We start from the raw sequence: 19404 nt of genomic DNA, 5'->3' as shown, positions 1-19404 counted from the left end.
AGAGAGAAACACCCTCTACACTGTCCCATCACACACTCCCAGGGTCAGACACAGAGTGAAGCTCCCTCTACACCGTCCCATCACACACTCCCAGGGTCAGATACAGAGAGAAACACCCTCTACACTGTCCCATCTCACACTCCCAGGGCAGAGGAAGCACAGATACAGAGTAAAATTTACTCTAGGTTTTCTAATAAGATTTCTTCCTCATTTCATTAATCTCAGAAAACTTCATTATTCTAAAACCCCCCTGATGAACTCTAGCTTTAATTATTTGAACAACATTTTATCAGAAAGTGGATTGAGTAACTTTGACCAAACTCACCAGGAAAGGGTAAATGTTGTCCTGGCTGGGAGGTATGAAATGGAGCACAAAATTGGGTTAAAATTATCCTTCTGCAAGCCTCATCTTCCTGATCCTCAATCGATCTTTTGACTCCAACTCTAAAGTGTGGTCGAGGATCAGGAGCAGCACACTATCTGCTGGAAGAATTCCACCGGCCCAGCAGCATTTCAGAATCAGAACCAGGTTTAATATCACTCGTATATGTTGTGAAATACGTTATTTTGCGGCAGCAATACAGTACAAGATCATTTTAAAAAGCAACAATTTACAGTGATATATTTTGCACTAATTATATGTGAGTATGTGTGCATAGATGAGTGAATGTAAATATATTATCTAAAATAGAGCAAATAAAAGAAAAAAATAGTGAGGTAGTTTTAATGAGTACATTTTCCATTCAAAAATCTGATGGTGGAGAGGAAGGAGTTGTTCCTGAATCGCTGAGTGTGTATCTTCAGGCTGATGAGGAGAGGATGGTGGGAGTCCTCGGTGATGGATGCCGCCTCCTCGAGGCCTCACCTTTTGAAGGGGTCATCAATGCTGGGGAGGCGAGTGACCATGATGAGGCCGTCAGAGTCTGCAACTTTTCCCGATCCTGCGTATCTGTCAGGGAGAAGGAATTGTTAATGTTTCTGGTTGTCTTCTCCCACAGGCGCCGCCTGAGCCACTGTGTTCTTCCAGAAGATTGTCCGTTGTATTTGCAGCCTTTTGCTCCTCTCATTTTATTCTCCTCATTATAAATGGTATTAAGACATCACATTACATAAAACAGATGTTTCCCAATCAAAAGACTTCATAATTTATTAGTTCTGGCAGCTTTATCACTGGGTTGTAGCTTATAGAACACCCTTTGAGAAACTTTTGGATGAATCATCCCATTCCATTGGCATTGTAGACATCCTTTGCAAGTTTCTGTGTGAAGAGCAACCTCCACAAGAAACTATTCACGTACAAGCTGCTCCTTCGTCCTGCAATCCTACGTCGCCTGTGTGCTTATTGGAATTCCACGCACGTAGTACCTCAGCATGTACAAAGACTGCAAATGTAACCTTGTCATCGTCTATAGAGTCATAACTACAGCCAAGAAACAGGCCCTTCAGCCCATCTAGTCCAGGTCAAACTGTTCTTCTTCCTAGTACTATAAACTTACTCCTGTACTAAAGCTCGCCGTACCCCTCACATCCATGTCAATAGACAATAGGTGCAGATGTAGACCATTCGGCCCCTCCAGTCTGCACCGCCATTCTGAGATCATGGCTGATCATTCACTATCAATACCCAGTCCCTGCCTTGTCCCCATATCCCTTGATTCCCCTATCCATCAAATATCTATCCAGCTCCTTCTTGAAAGCATCCAGAGAATTGGCCTCCACCGTCTTCCGAGGCAGTGCATTCCACACCTCCACAACTCTCTGGGAGAAGAAGCTCTTCCTCAACTCTGTTTTAAATAACTGACCTCTTATTCTCAATCCATGCCCTCTGGTACTGGACTCTCCCAACATCTGGAACATATTTCCTGCCTCAATCCTATCAAATCCTTTAATTATCTTAAACGTTTCAATCAGATCCCCTCTCAATCTCCTCAATTCCAGCGTGTACAAGCCCAATCTCTCCAATCTCTCTGCGTAAGACAGCCCTGCCATCCCAGGAATCAACCTAGTGAATCTACGCTGCACTTCCTCAATTGCCAGAATGTCCTTCCTTAAACCTGGAGACCAAAACTGTACACAATATTCCAGGTGTGGTCTCACCAGGGCCCTGTACAAATGCAAAAGAACACCCTTGCTCTTATATTCAATTCCCCTTGTAACAAAGGCCAACATTCCATTTGCCCTCTTCACTGCCTGTTGCACTTGCTCATTCACCTTCATTGACTGGTGAACTAGGACTCCTAGGTCTCTTTGCATTTCTCCCTTACCTAACTCTACACCGTTCAGGCAATACTCTGCCCTCTTGTTCCTGCTTCCAAAGTGGATAACTTCACATTTATTCACATTGAATGACATCTGCCAAGTATCTGCCCACTCACTCAGCCTATCCAAGTCTCCCTGTATTCTCCTAACGTCCTCTTCGCATGTCACACTGCCACCCAGTTTAGTATCGTCAGCAAACTTGCTGATATAGTTTTCAATGCCCTCATCTAAATCATTGACATAAATCGTAAAGAGCTGTGGTCCCAATACAGAGCCCTGTGGTACCCCACTAGTCACCTCCAGCCAGTCTGAGAAACACCCATTCACTGCTACCCTTTGCTTTCTATCTGCCAACCAGTTTTCTATCCATGTTGAAACCCTGCCCCCAATGCCATGAGCTCTGATTTTACTCACCAATCTCCTATGTGGCACCTTATCGAATGCCTTCTGAAAATCTAGGTACACAACATCTACTGGCTTACCCTCGTCTAACATCCTTGTTACACCCTCAAAAAACTCCAACAGATTAGTCAAGCATGATTTGCCCTTGGTAAATCCATGCTGGCTCGGCCTAATCCTATTTCTGCCATCTAGATGTGCCACTATTTCGTCCTTAATAATGGACTCAAGCATCTTCCCCACGACTGACGTTAGGCTAACAGGGCGATAGTTCTCCGTTTTCTCCTTCCCTCCCTTCTTGAAAAGTGGGACAACATTAGCCACTCTCCAATCTTCAGGAACTGATCCTGAATCTAAGGAACATTGGAAAATGATTACCAATGCATCCGCAATTTCCTGAGCCACCTCTTTTAGAACCCTCGGATGCAGACCATCTGGACCCGGGGATTTATTAGCCTTCAGTCCTACCAGCCTACTCATCACAGTTTCTTTCCTAATGTCAATCTGTCTCAATTCCTCTGATATCTTATGATCCTGGCCCATCCATACATCTAGGAGATTGCTTGTGTCCTCCCTGGTGAAGACAGATCTAAAGTATGCATTAAATTCTGTTGCCATTTCCCTGTTTCCCATAACAATTTCTCCCAATTCATTCTTCAAGGGGCCAACATTGTTCTTAACTATCTTCTTTCTCTTCACATAGCTAAAAAAGCTTTTGCTATCCCCTTTTATATTCCTGGCTAGACTGAGCTCATACCTGATTTTTTCTCTCCGTATTGCTTTTTTAGTTAAGATCTGCTGTTCCTTAAAACTTTCCCAATCATCTGTATTCCCACTCATCTTAGCCCTGTCATACTTCTTTTTCTTTAATGCTATACAATCTCTGACTTCCTTTGTCAACCACTGTGGCCCCTTCCCCCTCTTTGAATCCTTCCTTCTCATTGGAATGAACTGCATTTGCATCTTTTGTATTATGCCCAAGAATATCTGCCACTGCTGATCCACTGTCTTTCCTGCCAGGGCATCCGCCCATTTAACTTTGGCCAGCTCTTCCCTCATGGCTCCGTAGTCTCCTTTATTTAATTGCAACACTGACACCTCTGATCTGCCCCTATCCCTCTCAAATTGTAGATAAAAACTTATCATGTTATGATCACTACTTCCTAATGGCTCCTTTACTTCAAGATCACTTATCAATTCCTGTTCATTACACATCACCAAGTCCAAAATAGCCTCGTTCCTGGTTGGCTCAAGCACAAGCTGTTCCAAAAATACATCCCTTAGACACTCCACAAACTCCCTATCCTGGGGTCCAGCACCTACCTGATTCTCCCAGTCCACCTGCATGTTGAAATCTCCCATAGCGACTGCATTACCTTTAGCACATGCCAATGTTAACTCCCTAATCAACTTGTACCCAATATCCACGCTACTGTTTGGGGGCCTGTACACAACACCCATTAGGGTCTTTTTACCCTTACTGTTCCTCAGCTCAATCCACACAGACTCTACTTCCCCTGTTCCCAAGTCACCTCTTGCTAAGGACTGAATCTCATTCCTCACCAACAGGGCCACCCCACCCCCTCTTCCCATATTTCTGTCTCTACGATAGCACGTATACCCTGGTACACTCAATTCCCAGGCCTGATCCCCTTGCAGCCATGTCTCCGTTATCCCAACAATATCGTAGTTCCCCATTTTCATCTGAGCTTCAAGCTCATCTGTCTTATTTCTGACACTACGCGCATTCAAGTATAGAATTCTTAGCCCATTCCTCCTCTCTTTGCTTAAAACACTGTCTACTGTACCTAACCCAGCTCCTTGAACTTCCATCGGGCAAATTGCACCCTGAATTTTGATGACCTTCTCAAGATCACCCAAACCTTGTACACATTTAACCCCATGCACCTTCTGACCAACCCTCTGGATCTGGATCCCTGCCCCCTGCACATCTAGTTTAAACCCCCCCGAGCAGCACTGGCAAATACTCCTGCAAGAATGTTAGTACCCCTCCGGTTCAGATGTAGACCATCCCTTCGAAACAGATCCCAATGTCCCTGGAACAAAGACCAATTATCCAAAAACCTGAACCCTTCCTTCCTGCACCATGCTCTCAGCCTCGTATTAATGTGCTTAATCATTCTATTCTTCGCCTCACTCGCACGTGGCACAGGTAGCAATCCCGAGATTGTCACCCTGGAGGTCCTGCCTTTCAGCTTCACTCCTAACTCCCTGAACTCTCTAAGCAGGACCCCCTCACTCACCTTACCTACATCATTGGTCCCTACATGGACCACTACATCTGGGTTCATGCCCTCACTCTCAAGAATAGCCTGCACCCGATCTGAGATGTCCCGGACCCTGGCACCAGGGAGGCAACATACCATCCGAGACTCCCGATCTGCCCCACAAAATCTCCTATCTGCCCCCCTAACTATAGAGTCCCCTAAAACTATCGCTCTCTTCTCTTCCCTCCTCCCCTTTCTAGTTGAGGGTTCAACCTCTGTGCCAGAGGCAGGACCACTACAACTCATTCCTGGTAGGTCATCCCCATCAACAGTATCCAGTACGGTATACTTATTGTTAATGGGAATGGCCGCAGGGGTGCTCTGCTCTCTCTGCCTGCTCCCCCTGCCTCTCTGGACCGTCACCCATCTGCCTACTTCTTGGTTTTTTGGTGTGACTACCTCCTGATAACTCCTATCTATCTCTGCCTCCACCTCCCGAATGATCCGTAGTTCATCCAGCTCCTGCTCCAATTCCCTAACTGGGTCTGATAGGAGCTGCAGCTGGACGCACCTTTTGCAGGTGTGGTCATCAGGGACAACTGTGTTGACCCTGACCTCCCACATACTGCATACGGAGCACACCACTGCTCTGACTGTCTCCCCCATACCTGAACTGGATTAATAGAATAAGTCTAAAAAGCACCTAGCGACCTTACCTTCTTCCCCTCAGCGAGCAATCACACAAGCTTACCGAAGTCCCCTTACACCGAAGCCCACTTAGCCAAAGCCCAGGACTCTGCTTCCACGGACTCCGCATACAAGTTTGTCCCTATACAAACTTCTCTTAAATGTTTGTATCAAACCTGCATCTTGAACTTTTGTCGGCAGCTCGTTCCACACTCATACCACCCTCTGAGTGAAGTCTATCCCCTCAGGTTCACCTTAAACATTTCACCCTTCACCCTTAACCCATGCCTCTGGTCACCCAGGAAAAAACCTGCTTGCATTCACCCTATCCATACCCTCATAAATTTTGCATACTGCTGTCAAATCTCCCCTCATTCTCCATGCTCCAGGGAATAAAGTCCTAACCTATTCAACCTTTCCCTATAACTCAGGTCCTCAAGTCCTGGTAACATCCTTGCAACCTTACAATCTTATCAATAGCTTTCCTGTAGGTAGGTGACCATCTTAACACACAATACTCCAAATTAGGCCTCACCAATGTTTTATGCAACTTCAACATAATGTCCCAACTCCTGTACTCAGTACTTTGATTTATGAAGGCCAATGTGCCAAAAGCTCTCGCTGTGACCCTATTTACCTGTGATGCCACTTTCACGGAATTATGGATCAATATTCCCAGATTCCTCTGGTCTATTACACTTCTCAATGCCCTACTGCTCAACATGCAAGTCCTGCTCTGGTTTGTCCTCCCAAAGTGGACCTCACACTTATCAGCATTATCTGTCATTTTTCTGCCCATCTTCTATGAAACTGTCTTCAGCATCAGTGGCTTCCCTCAATGCCATAAAATGAGAGAAACCCCAGTTGTTATTGTTGTGAGAGAAAAGATGACTAATCCTTTGACTGATGGACTTCTCTTCATCCCTGGAGTAAGTATGTGACAGGATCATAGTGCATTGTAGGGAAAATCCAACACACTAGTGACGTGAGCACTTTTAAGTTCTTCTGATCAAGGACTTCCCTGTTCCTCTCCTTGAGAATCCACGCAGGTTCAGAGGAATTGCCTGGATGTGTCTGGGACTAACATGGAACATAGAACAATACTTTAATTTGCTCTAAGATCAATGTCACCCTTCCTCCCCATGTAACCCTCCATTTTTCTTTCATCTGTGTGTCTATCTAAGAGTCTCTTAAATGCCCCTAATGTGTCTGTCCTACCACCACCCCTGGCAAGGCATTCCACACACTCACCACCCTCTGGGTAAAAAAAGCTACCTCTGACATCTTATTAAAATTATGCCTATTCACATTAGTCATTGTCACCTTGGGAAAAAAGTCTCTGGCTGTCTACTCTATCTATGCCTCATCATCTTGTACACCTCTATCAAGTTGCCTCTCAACCTCCTTTGCTCTAAAGAGAAAAGTCTTGGCTCACTCAACTGTTCCTCGTAAAATATGCTCTCCAATCCAGGCAGAATCCTGGTAAATCTCCTCTGCACTCTCTCTAAAGCTTCCACATCATCATCATGGTCATTATGTGCATGTTGTATGATGTGGGTGGTCATGATCCTAACCATGACTATGATTGTTTTTGGCAAATTTTTCTGCAGATGTGGATTGCCATTGCCGCCTTCTGGGCAGAATCTTTACAGGATGGGTGACTCTGGCCATTATCAGAACTCTTCAGAGATTGTCTGCCTGGTGTCAGTGATCACATAACTAGGACGCGATATGCACCAGCTGCTCATACGACCATCCACCACCTGCTCTCATGGTAATCGGGGGCTAAGCAGGTGCTACGCTTTGCCCAAGGTTGACCTGCAGACGAGCAGAGGGAAAGAGTGCCTTACACCTCCTTAGGTAGAGGCATATCTCCTCCTAAAGCTTCCACATCCTTCCTATAATGAGGCAACCAAAATGGAACACAATTTTCCAAGTGTGATCTAACTAGAGTTTTATAGAGTTGCAACATTACCTCCTGAGCACAGTCACCCGACTAATGAGGGCCAATGTGCTATTCGCTTTCTTCTCCCTGTAGAACAGAAGGGCTTCGCACCTTGCCCCCGGCCTCTGGTGATCAGCAGCCCCAACCCCGCCACTGCTGACTGTGAGCTGAACAAAAACACTCGGCGTTGTCACCGGCAACAGCTGCGGTCTCAGAAATCCTGCCGCATGTACCAGACATGCGACCACGGGGTACTCTTCTCAGGTGAGAGGGAGAGAGAGGAAGTGCAGGGTTTAGGGAGGGGGGATGTGAGAGTGACGACACGGTGACCCCATCAATCCACGGTAGCAGAGTGGTTAGTGTGACGCCATTACAGCTCAGGGTTTTGGAGTTTGGAGTTCAATTCCAGTATCATCTGTTAGAATGTTTTACTTTCTTCCCATGTGCATGTGGCCTCTGAGTGTCCTGGTTTCCTTCCACAGTCCAGAGACGTACCGGTTGGTAGGTTAACTGGTCATTGTAAATTATCCCGTGATTAGGCACAGGTTAAAGAAGGTTGCTAGGTGGCACAGCTCAGTGAGCTGAAAGGGCCTGTTCTGTGCTGTATCCCTAAATAAAATAAAAACGATCCCATTCCACTTCCACAGCTACCCTACGGTCAAAGTCATACAGCCCAGGAGCAGGCTCTTTGCTCCATCCAGTCCATGCCAACCAAGATGCCCATTTGAGCTAGTCCCATCCACCTGCATTTGGCACATCTCCCTCCAAACCTTTCCTATCCATGTACCTAAGTGCTTTATTACCTGCCTCAATCACTTCCTTCGGCAGCTCCTCCTTATACAGATTGGTGAGCATTCCAGAGACAGTGACCACAACTCCTCCCTGACCTTTACATAGCCTTGGACCGGGATAGGAGCAGATGGTATTGGAAAGTATTTAACTTGGGGGATGGAGGTGAATTATGATGCTATTAGGCAAGAACTTGGGAGCGTAAACTTGGAGCGTATGTACTCAGGGAAATGCACAATGGAAATGTGAAGGTTATTTAGGAAGCACTTGTATGAAGTTCTGGATAGGTTTGCCCTGTTGAGGCAGGGGGAAGGAAACATGGCTGATTAGAGATGTGGAATATCTAGTCAAGAGGAATAAGGATCAACTTTATTTGCCACATTAAAGATATTAGGAATTTGTTGCGTTGGCACGACAGGCAACAAGTAAAGCATTCGTCAATTTTAAAGAATAAAGATTAGGAGTAGTCAGTGTGGCATTGTGAGGGACAGGCCATGTCTCACGAGTCTGATTAAATTCTTTGAGGATGTAACGAAGCACTTTGATGAAGGTAGAGCAGTAGTTGTGGTGTATATGGATTTTAGTAAGGCGTTTGATAAAGTTCCCCGTGGTAGGTCATTGAGAAAGTCAGGTGCCATGAGATCCAGGGAAACCTGTCTGCGTGGATTCAGAATAAGCTTGCCCACAGGCAGCACTGGGAGGTGGTAAATGAGCACATTCTGCCTGGAGGTCAGTGTAATTTTTTGATCTAAAGTTCTGAATTCACAATAAGACAGGGGATGGTCACTTAATGAGTCTTGGCTGACCCTCTACATCCTGGGCTGGATGAGGGTCCCGAGAGTGATGTCCACTGACTTGTCCACTTTCTCTTCCTACCCATTGCCTTTCAGGAGGGTGGAAGGAACACCTCACGTACCAGAGGCACGTTGATAACGTGATCCACTTCTATCGAATGCTACGCAGAAATGGCTTCCGATCAGAGAACATCAAGACCTTCTTTGCAGGAGATGGACAGCTCCCAGGTAACAGGAACACACAAAGTGCTGGAGGAACTCAACAAGCTGGGCAGCATCTATGGAGAGGAATAAACTATCGACATTTTCAGCCAAGACCCTTCATCAGGTCTCCATCAAGCCCACAAACATTGACTGTTTATTCTCCTCCATAGATGCTGCCTGATTTCAGCATTTTGTGTAAGTTGCTCAAGACTTCCAGCTTGTGCAGAACCTTGTGTCTAGGAAGGATGTGACTTGGCTAGAGAGGGTGCGGAAGAGGTTCATGAAGATATTACTATGCCTGGAGGGTTTGAATTCTCAGGAGAGACTGGATAGGCTGGGATTGTTTTCCCAAGAGCAAACAAAGCTCGGACGTGACCTCATAGAGGTCTATAAAATCATCAGGGACGTAAAGAAGGTGAATGGTCATAGTCTTTTCCCCCAGGGTAGGGAAACCCAGAACAAGACAGTGTAGATTTAAAGTCAGAGGGAAAAGTTTAAAGGGGACCTCAGAAGCACTTTTCTCATACAGAGGATGATGGGTATACAGAACATTACAGCACAGTATAAACCTTTCGGCCTTTTAACCTACTACAAGATCAAGAGTCTCTTACATGTTCCTGATGTATTTGCCTCTACTTCCACCCCTGATAGGGAGTTCCACACACCCAGAACTCTCTGTGTAAAAGGCCTACTGTACCTCTAATATCCACTCCCCATACTTTCCTTCAATCACTTTAAAATGATGCCTTCTCGTATTAGCCATTTCTTCCCTGGGAAAGAGTCAGGCTGTCCACTCAAACTATGCCTCTTATCATCTTGTACGTCTCTAGCTAGTCACCTCTCATCCTCTGTAGAAACACATACAGTAAAAACTGCTGGAGGAACTCAGCAGGACAGGCAGCATCTATGGAGGGGAATAAATAGTTAATGTTTTGGGCCAAGACCCTTAACCAGTCTTGATGAAGGGTCTCGGCCTGAAATGTCGACTGTTTATTCCTCTCCATAGACACTGCCTGACCTGAGTTACTCCAGGATTTTGTGTGTTATTCTAGATTTCCAGCAACTGCAGATTTCTTGTGTTTACCTCTTATCCTCATTTGATCCAAAGAGAAAAGCCCTAGCTTGCTAAGCCTATCCTGATGAGAGATGCTCTCTAATCCATCAGCGTCTCAGTAAACCTCCTCTGTACCATCTCTAAAGCTTCTACATCCTTCCTATAATGAGGCAACCAGAAATTATCACAATAAACGAGATGCCTGAGGAAGAGGTAGTGACCGGAGGAAAGTATATGGGCGATGTCATGTTTTACGTAAGGCAGATACATTAGGAGCATTTACTCTTAGATAGGACTCTTAGATAGGAATATAGATGATAGAAAAATGGAAGGTTATGTAGGAGGGAAGGGTTAGATTGATCACAGAGTAGGTTAAAAAGTTGGCGCAACTTCTGAAGGAGCTGTACTGTGTTGTAATGTTCTATGTAAGGAGGTACAAGTATTTTTAAAACCATTTGGTGTGGTACATGGAAAAGAAAGTAAGTCATCTCTCATGCTCCTTTGATCTAAAGAGAGAAGCCCTAGCTCGCTCTGCCTTTCCTCATAAAAATGCCCTCTGATCCAGGCAGGTTTGATGCACTTGTGCAGCTCAGAAAGTTGAGTTCTGCCTCTGTTTGTTGCAGTGGGTGAAGAGACCGAGGGCATCTACCCGGCCACAGAGAAGGTGATGATCAGGAGCCACATCGCTTACATCTGCCGCGCTGTCAGTTGCGCTGACTCTCTGGTCCTCTATCTCAACAGCCCTACGAGGAATGATGGCACCATGCTGCTCTGGGACGTCAACAACAATGGGATAGTGGGTATTTACAGAGAATCAGAACCTCAGAACCAGCAGGAGGGCCCACTCCTACTAAAGCATTCTAAAGATTTAAAGCTTAGCTTTGTTTGTCACATGTACATCTCCCTGATAACCACATCTGCATGAAGTTTATTGGGCTGCAGCTCTTTAGAGGGACCGGAGCTACAGCTGGATGACTTTCAGCTTAGACGGGAACATAAGGTGATAGATAGGGAGGTGGTCACCCTTAAGTTACAGGAGGCTGGTAGTTGGGTGACTGTCAGGAGGGAGGAAGGGAAATGGTCAATAATACATATACCTCTTTGGATACTGTTGGAGCACAACCTACCAGTGGAAAGCCACAGGCAACTGGATCTCTGGCACTGAGTCTCAAGCGGGAAGGGGGAAGGAAAGGACTGCAGCAGTGATAGTGGATTCCATAATTAGGGGAGCAGAAAGCAGATTCAGCGGGTGTGAAAGCGACACCCGGATGTTATGTTGCCTCCCAGGTACAGGGATATCTCGGATTGGGTCCACACCATTCTAAAAGGAGAAGGAGAACAGCCGGAAGCAGTGGGACATATTGGTACCAACAATATAGGTAGGGAGAGGAAGGAGGCCTTAAAAAGAGAATTTAGTCAGAAAGCTGAAAAGCAGGACCCCCAAGGCAGTAATCTGTGGAGTGTTGCCTACACTACGTTCTGGTGGGGGTAAGGATAGAACAATTTGGCAGATGAATGCCTGGCTGAAGATTAAGTGCAGGGGACAGGGTTTCAGATCTCTGGATTATTGGGATCTCTCTGGGGAAGGTATGATCTGAACAAGAAAGACGGGTAACACTTGATGGGGAGAGTTACACATAAAGGTTTAAACTAATTTGTCAGGGGTATGGGAACCGGGGAGGAGGTGGGAACTGGAGTGATAGGGCTGAAGATGGGGCAGCTGGTATGCAACTGGATACAGTGTGTAGTAAGACCATGAGGAAGGACAAAGAGATGATAAGGCAAATTTATGATCAGTGGGATGGGTTAAAGTGTAACAGGAGGCCAAAATCAGTAAGGATGAATAGAGGACGGAAGGTGTTACATTTGAATGCACGCAGTATATGGTATAATGTAGACAATCTCGTAGTGCAGTTAGAGATCGACAGGTATGATGTTGTGGGCATCTCTGAGTCATTGCTGAAAGAAGATCATAGTTGGGAGTTTAACATCCAAGAATACACATTGTATTGAAAAGAAAGGCAGGTTGGCAGAGGAAGAGGCATGGCTTTATAGGTAAAAAATGAGATCAAATCCTTAGAAAGAGATGACATAAGATTGGAAGGTGTAGAATCCATGTGGGTAGAGTTAAGAAACTGCAAGTGTAGAAAGACCCTGATGGGAGTTATGCACATACCTCTGAGCAGTAGCCAGGATGTGGGCTACAAATTGCAACGGGAGATAGAAATGGCATGTAAAAAGGGCAATGTTGCGATAATTATGGGGGATTTCAATGCAACTAGATTTGGAAAATCAGGTTGATGCTGAATCTCAAGAGAGGGAATTTATAGAATGTCTACAAGATGGCTTTTTAGAGCAGCTTGTGGTTGAGACTCTTAGGCAATTTTGGATTGGGTGTTGTGTAACGAACCAGATTTAATTTGGGAGCTTAAGGTAAAGGAACCCTTAAGAGACAGTTTGAGAAGGAGAAATTGAAATTGAATGTATCAGTTTTACAATGGGGTAAAGGGAATTACAGAGGCATGAGAGAGGAGCTGGCCAAAGTTAATTGGATGGGAACACGAGCAGGGTTAACAACAGAACAGTAATGGATAGTATTTCTAGGGGCAATTCAGAAGGCACAGGGAAGATACATCCCAGAGGTGTAGAAGTATTCTAAAGGAAGGACGAGGCAACCATAGCTGACAAGGAGAAGTCAAAGACAGCATAAAAGCAAAAGATAGGGCATATAACAAAAATTAGTGGGAAGGTAGAGGATTATGAAGCTTTTAAAAACAACTGGAAAAAAACCATAAAGAGAGAACTGATGAAATATGAAGGAAAGCTAGCCAATAATATAGAAGTTGATGCAAAATGTTTTCTTAGATATATAAAGAGTTAAAGAGAGATGAGTGGATATTGGACTGTGGGAAAATGACATTGGAGAAGTAGTAATGGGCAACAAAGAAATGGCAGACAAACTTAACAAGTATTCTGCATCAGTCTTCACTGTGGAAGACACTAACAGAAATTCAAGAGTGTCAGGGTCAGAAGTGAGTGTCATTATTACCACAGAGAAGGTGCTTGGGAAGCTGAAAGGTCTGAAGTAGGTAAGCTACCTGGACCAGATGGACTACACCCCAGGGTTCTAAAAGAGGTAGCTGAAGGGATTGTGGAGGCATCAGTGATGATCTTTCAAAAATCACTAGATTCTGGAGTGGTTCCGAAGGACTGGAAAATTTCGAATGTCACTCCACTCTTTAAGAAGGAAGGGAGGAAGAAGAAAGAAAATTAAAGGCCAGTTAGCCTGACCTCAGTGGTTAGAAACAAGTTGGAGTCCATTATTAAGGATGAGGTTTCAGGGTACTTGGAGGCACATGATAATAGGCCGAAGTCTGCATGGTTTTCTGAAGGGGAAATGATGTCTGACAAATATGTTGGAATCCTTTGAGGAAATAACAGCCAGAAGAGGCAAACAAGAGTCAGTGGATGTTGTTTACTTAGCTTGTTAAGCAACCTCATGTGCGGTACCTTGTCAAAGGCCTGGCAAAAATCTAAGAGCCCAAGGTTAGAAGATTGGCTAAATGGCAGGATACAAAGAGTGGGAATAAAGGGCATCTGTTCTGGTTGGCTGCTGATAACTAGTGATATGCTACAGGGGTTGGTGTTGGGACCATGTTGTATGTCAATGATTTGGATAAAGGAATTGTTGGCTTTGTGGCCAAGTCGGTAGACAATAAAAGATAGGTGGAGGGGTAGATAGCGTTGAGGAAGCAGGGTGTCCTCAGAAGGACTTGGGCAGATTGGGGGAATGGGTGAAAGGAGTAGCAGATGGAATAAAATATAGGTAAGTGTACAGTCATGCACCTTCGCAGAAGGAATAAAGGTGTGAACTACTTTCTAAATGGGGGAAAATTCAAAAATCTGAGATGCAAAGGGACTTGGGAGACCTTGTTCAGGATTCCCTAAAGATTAACTTGCAGGTTGAGTCAGTGGTGAGGAAGGCAAATGCAATGTTAGCATTCATTTTGAGTGGACTAGAATACAAAAGCAAAGATGTAATGTTAAAGCTTTATAAGACATTGGTCAGACCACACTTGGAGTATTGTCAGCAGTTTTGGGCCCCCTATCTAAGAAAAGATGTGCTGGTATTGGAGAAGGACAGAGGAGGTTCACAAAAGACATCCCAGGAATGAAAGGGTCAGCATATGAGGATTGTCTGATGGCTCTGGGCTTGTCTCACTGGAGTTTAGAAATAAGAAGGGCGCATCTCATTGAAACCTCTTGAATATCGGAAGGCTTAGGTAGGGTGGATGGGCAAAGTATGTTTGCTATATTCGGGAAGCCTAGGGCAGAGGGCACAGATTCAGAATTGAGGAATGTCCATTTAGAACAGAGATTAAGGAAAAAATTCTTCAGCCAGAGTGTGAGGAATCTATGGATAACTGTGCAGGCCACATCATTGGGTATATTTAAAGCGGTTTTTGATTAATCAGGCTATCAAATGTAATGGTGGAGAGGGCAGGAGAATAGGGTTTAGAGGCATAATAAATCAGCCATGATGTCTTATGATCTTATGCAAATATCAAAACATACAATGGAATTTGTTGTTTGCATAAATGACAAACACAATCCGGGGATGTGTTGAGGCAGGCACAACTGTCGCTATGCTTCTTGCACCAGCATAGCATGCCCACAGCTTCCTAACCCTAACCCACATGTTTTTGGAATGTGGGAGGAAATTAGAGCACCTGGAGGAAACCACATAATCTTGGAGAGAACATACAATTCCCTACAGACAGCAGCCAGAATTGACCCACGCCCAATCAGTGGTGCTGTAAAATGTATGATGCATGGACTACGTTGCCAGGTGTGGTGGTGGAAGCAAATTTGAATTCAGATTTAGATTTATTTATCACATGTACATCAAAACACACAGTGAAATGTGTCGTTTGCATTAACAGCCATCACACTCAAAGGTACATTAGGGACATTTAAGAGATTCTTAGACACATGGGCACATGGATGATAGAAAAATAGAGAGTTATGTGGGAGGAAAGTGTTAGATTGATGTTTGAGTAGGTAAAAAGGACAGCACAATGTTGCGGGCCAGACACTTTACTATGCTGTAATGTTCTATGATCTAAGTGTAAGAGGGAAGGGTTAGATTGATCATGGACTAAGTTTATATAGGTCAGCACAACATTGTGGGCCAAAGGGCCTCTAAGGTTCTGTCCCGGTCTATGTCCTATGAAAAAGTATCAGTAGGGAGAGCAACAATGATGCTGGGTGACGCAGTGTGTGATTCGATTTCTCAGGCTGACCAGAAGGAGCGTTATACTGTGGGAGAGCTGCTGACTGACCTGGAAGGGTGCAAGGCGCACAGAGTGTTCATGTTCATTGACCAAAGCTACTCGGGGACACTGATGAAGAAACTCTTGGCGTCCACCAAACATCCAAACGTTGTCCTGATCAGCAATAGCAGGGCTTCAGAGTTCACCTGGGCTTCCAGCTTTACCGAATTCTGGACAGAACTTCAACCAGATCAGTGCCTCAGTGATTACATTGTGAAGGTCAGTTGAGATCACTGCAAACTACACATCGTTTTAACAAAACACCGGTCCTCGCCTTCCTAAATTGAAGACCTGTCCTCTGCCTCCTCCACACTCAGGAACAGCTCCTTCCCCTCTCCCCGTCTTCTTATTCTGGCTTCTGCCCCCGTCCTTTCCAGTCCTAATGAAAGGTCTCAGCCCGAAACTTTGACTTTATCATCCAGCAACCAGACATTGTGAACATTTATTTTTCTAACTTCTGCAAATTTCTCCCTCTTCCCTCTCCTCTACTTTTCTATTCTATTCCACTTTCCGGTTCCCCTCAACTCCCTCACATGCCCAACATTTACCTCTGGTGCCCTTCCTCCTTCCTTTTCTTCTATGGTCCAGTCGATATTCTTCTTCAGCCCTTTACCCTTTCCACCTCCTATCTCTCAGCTTCTCACTTCATCCCCTCGCCCTCAACCCACCTTTCTCACCTATCACCTGCCAGTTTGTACTCCCTTCCTTTCCGGTCCTGATAAAGGATCTCAGCCTGAAATGTTGACTGTTTATTCTCCTCCATAGAGGCTGTCTGGCCTGCTGAGTTTCTCCAGCATTTTGTGTGTGTGGCTCCTTGTACTGCAGGACCCTTTATTCTACCCTTTACCCAATTTACAGTGATTGATTAGCCCGTGGGTGGAAACTGGAGCACCTAGGGGGGATCTCGTGCGGTCACAGGGAGATCGTGCAAACTCCGCAGAGGCCAGTGGTTGTCTCAACTGAACCTGGGTCACTGGAGCTGTAAGAGAGTGGATCTGTGTCACACCTTTGCCCAATTAACTTCGGTACTATTTTTATCTGATAATGCTCCTCCTGCACATTTGACCAAAAGACAAAAAGAGTAGAATTGGGCCATTTGGCCCGTCAAATCTTCTCCACCATTCTATGATGACTGATTTATTATCCCTCTCAACCTCGTTCTCCTGCCTTCTCCTCATAACTTTTGACACCCTTACTAATTAAGAACCTATCAACTTCTGCTTTAAATATACCCAATGACTTGGCCTCCATATTTGTCTGTGGCAACGGATTGCACAGACATGCAGTATGGGGTGCTACAGAAATGCAAATTGTTGTTGAGTTGCTGGACTTCATCCTGAACCTACCATTTTTGGATTATTTCACAGAATGTCGCCCGGACTGCCTCTTCAACCCTTGGGATAGTTGAGGCCACTCCTGGCCTCATGAACAGCACCATCTATGGAGGGCCTTGCTACAACAACCCACCGCTGACACCAGAAGAGGTGAAGCGTGAATACATGGGTTGCCAAAACCTGCCAACTGCGGTGTGGTACCAGACCATCCAGAGGAAAGATCTCCCACACTAACTGCTCCATTTTGCTCCCTCACACACTGTACTGTTCAGAGCACAGAGTTAAGCCCTTGAGCAAGGTTTTAACACCATGAATATTTTAAATATTCCTTTCTGGGAAGTGATTGTATTAGAAGATTCTGTTTACTTTCAATGTATTGACCAGCACAGATCTTGCTGTAATGAACAACGGTTGCTTGGTTTCTTCTTCATCCCCGAGCTCCTTCACTCCAACTCAGGATGTGGTACTTCAGATTCCAGTTCAGATTCAGATTCGTTTGTCACCTGTACATTGAAACATACAGTGAAATGCATCACAACCTAAGGGTGTGTTGGGACCAGCTCGTAAGCGTCACCATGCTTTCTGGCACCAAAATAGCAGGCCCACAATGTTCATCAGAACAATGCACACAAAAACGACGACACAACAGCAGCAAAATGAGCCTCTTTCTTCCCTGGACAATAGCCTGTCATACCCCTCGCTCCATGTACTTGTTCAAACTTCTCTTAGATGTTGCATTTGAATCCCAATCCACTACTTTCACACACACTCACACCACCCTCTGAGTGAAGATCACCCTCAGGTTTCCTTTAAATATTTCACCTTTGACTCTAACTATGACCTCTAGTTCTAGTCCTAGTCAACCTCAGTGGGAAAAGAGTGCTTGCATTTATGCTATCTATACCATTCATAATTGTGTCAAATCTCTCCTCATTCTCCTACACTTCTTTCCCTATCTCTCCCAACCTTTCCCTATGACTCAGGTCCTCAAGTCCTGGCAAGATTCAAGTGTCTTTTCCATGTGTACATGGAAACATACATTGAAATGTGCCATTTGCGATAACAACCAACACAACCTGAGGGTGTGATGAGGCAGCCTGCCATTTTCACCACACATTACGGCACCAACTTAGCATGTCCACAATGCGCGGCAGAACTGTTCACCTCCTGAAAACGAAGAGCACAGTGTGAGTTAGGAGCTGTAAATAATTGTAGGAATGTGGTCTCTGGAGGGGAATCCTCTGTTCACAGTGCAGTGTGGCTACCCTATTTATGCTAACTCTAGGTGTTATTCGTTTGATTGTAAGTGACTGTATATATTTATAATAAAGTAACTTTTGTATGAAAATAACACTGAAGTCTTTATGCTAATTGTGTTTTTTATTCTGTCTTATAGGATTGTTTTTATATTTGTTTTTATTCCGTTTGTTATGCTTATTGTGTTTCTAATGCTGCATCGAATCTGTTCCCCTTTACACTCATACTGAAGGATAGTAAACAAACTTGCATCTTGAAAAGCATCACTCAGAAGGAGCACATGTGAGTAACTCATCTCACATAACAACAGTTCCCTCAACATACTCCATTTACCTGTTTATTATTTTGTAGAGGTTAGTGGAACATCTATGTACCAGCAATCTACAGGACATCAGACTCATGAACTTTGGTTATATTATTTTATTTTTGTGACTACACTTTTCTTCTTTCATAATTATATGCATTTTTAGGTGCTGTGTGTGAGTGTTGTTTCTGTGCTTTGCACCTTGGCCTCAGAGGGATACTGTTTCATTTGGATGTATTCATGTGTGTGTGGTTGAATGAAAATTAAACTTGAACTTAAACATGCTACCTCACAGCTCTGGAACCTAACTTTGAATAATTAACTTGATTTGTCACATGTACGTTAAAGTGACCATCATTCTTTTGGGTCAACAACCAATAGCGTCGAGGATGTTCTATGGGCAAGTGTTGCATGCCTCAAACAGCAACGTGACATGCCCATAACTCACTAACCCTAACCTTTATGTCTTTGGGATGTCGGTTAAAACCGGAGTACCCAAAGGAAACCCATGTGGTCACAGGTTGGACATACAAACTGCTTACAGACAGTGGCAGAAATTGAACCTGGGTCGCTGATGCTGTACGCCGTCACAGTAGTCACTACCGTGCCTATCTGATAGGATATATTGCATTACTAGACAATTATGCACAGGCCTGAGTCATAGCTCAAATGTAAAGTCAATTTGAGAAACTATTTGCATTAAAAAGTTGTATCAGTAGTGGTGATCAGGAAACTGCTGATTGTCCGGTTCATTAAAAAAAAGATTTCAGCAGCAGGGCTATGTTGCATTTACATAACATCCTTTAATATAAAAATG

The 19404-nt window shown here is 44.6% G+C and overlaps 1 protein-coding gene across 1 annotated transcript in view; it reads left to right on the top strand.

Moving 5' to 3' along the window:
• Positions 1-18379, top strand: part of si:ch211-67e16.11 (uncharacterized) — a 31035-nt gene extending 12656 nt beyond the window's left edge. Inside the window, exons 3-7 of the mRNA XM_059967534.1 lie at positions 7612-7782; positions 9198-9329; positions 10983-11155; positions 15657-15911; positions 17060-18379. Coding sequence (XP_059823517.1) covers positions 7612-7782; positions 9198-9329; positions 10983-11155; positions 15657-15911; positions 17060-17260 — 932 coding nt within the window. The 3' untranslated portion in view covers positions 17261-18379. The remainder of the gene's footprint in view (positions 1-7611; positions 7783-9197; positions 9330-10982; positions 11156-15656; positions 15912-17059) is intronic.
• Positions 18380-19404: the final 1025 nt, after the last annotated feature.

The sequence above is a fragment of the Hypanus sabinus genome, chromosome 4 (genome assembly GCF_030144855.1).
Source record: "Hypanus sabinus isolate sHypSab1 chromosome 4, sHypSab1.hap1, whole genome shotgun sequence".
NCBI lineage: Eukaryota > Metazoa > Chordata > Chondrichthyes > Myliobatiformes > Dasyatidae > Hypanus > Hypanus sabinus.
Note: the sequence above shows the minus strand (reverse complement) of the source record. Positions and strands in the feature narration are given on the sequence as shown.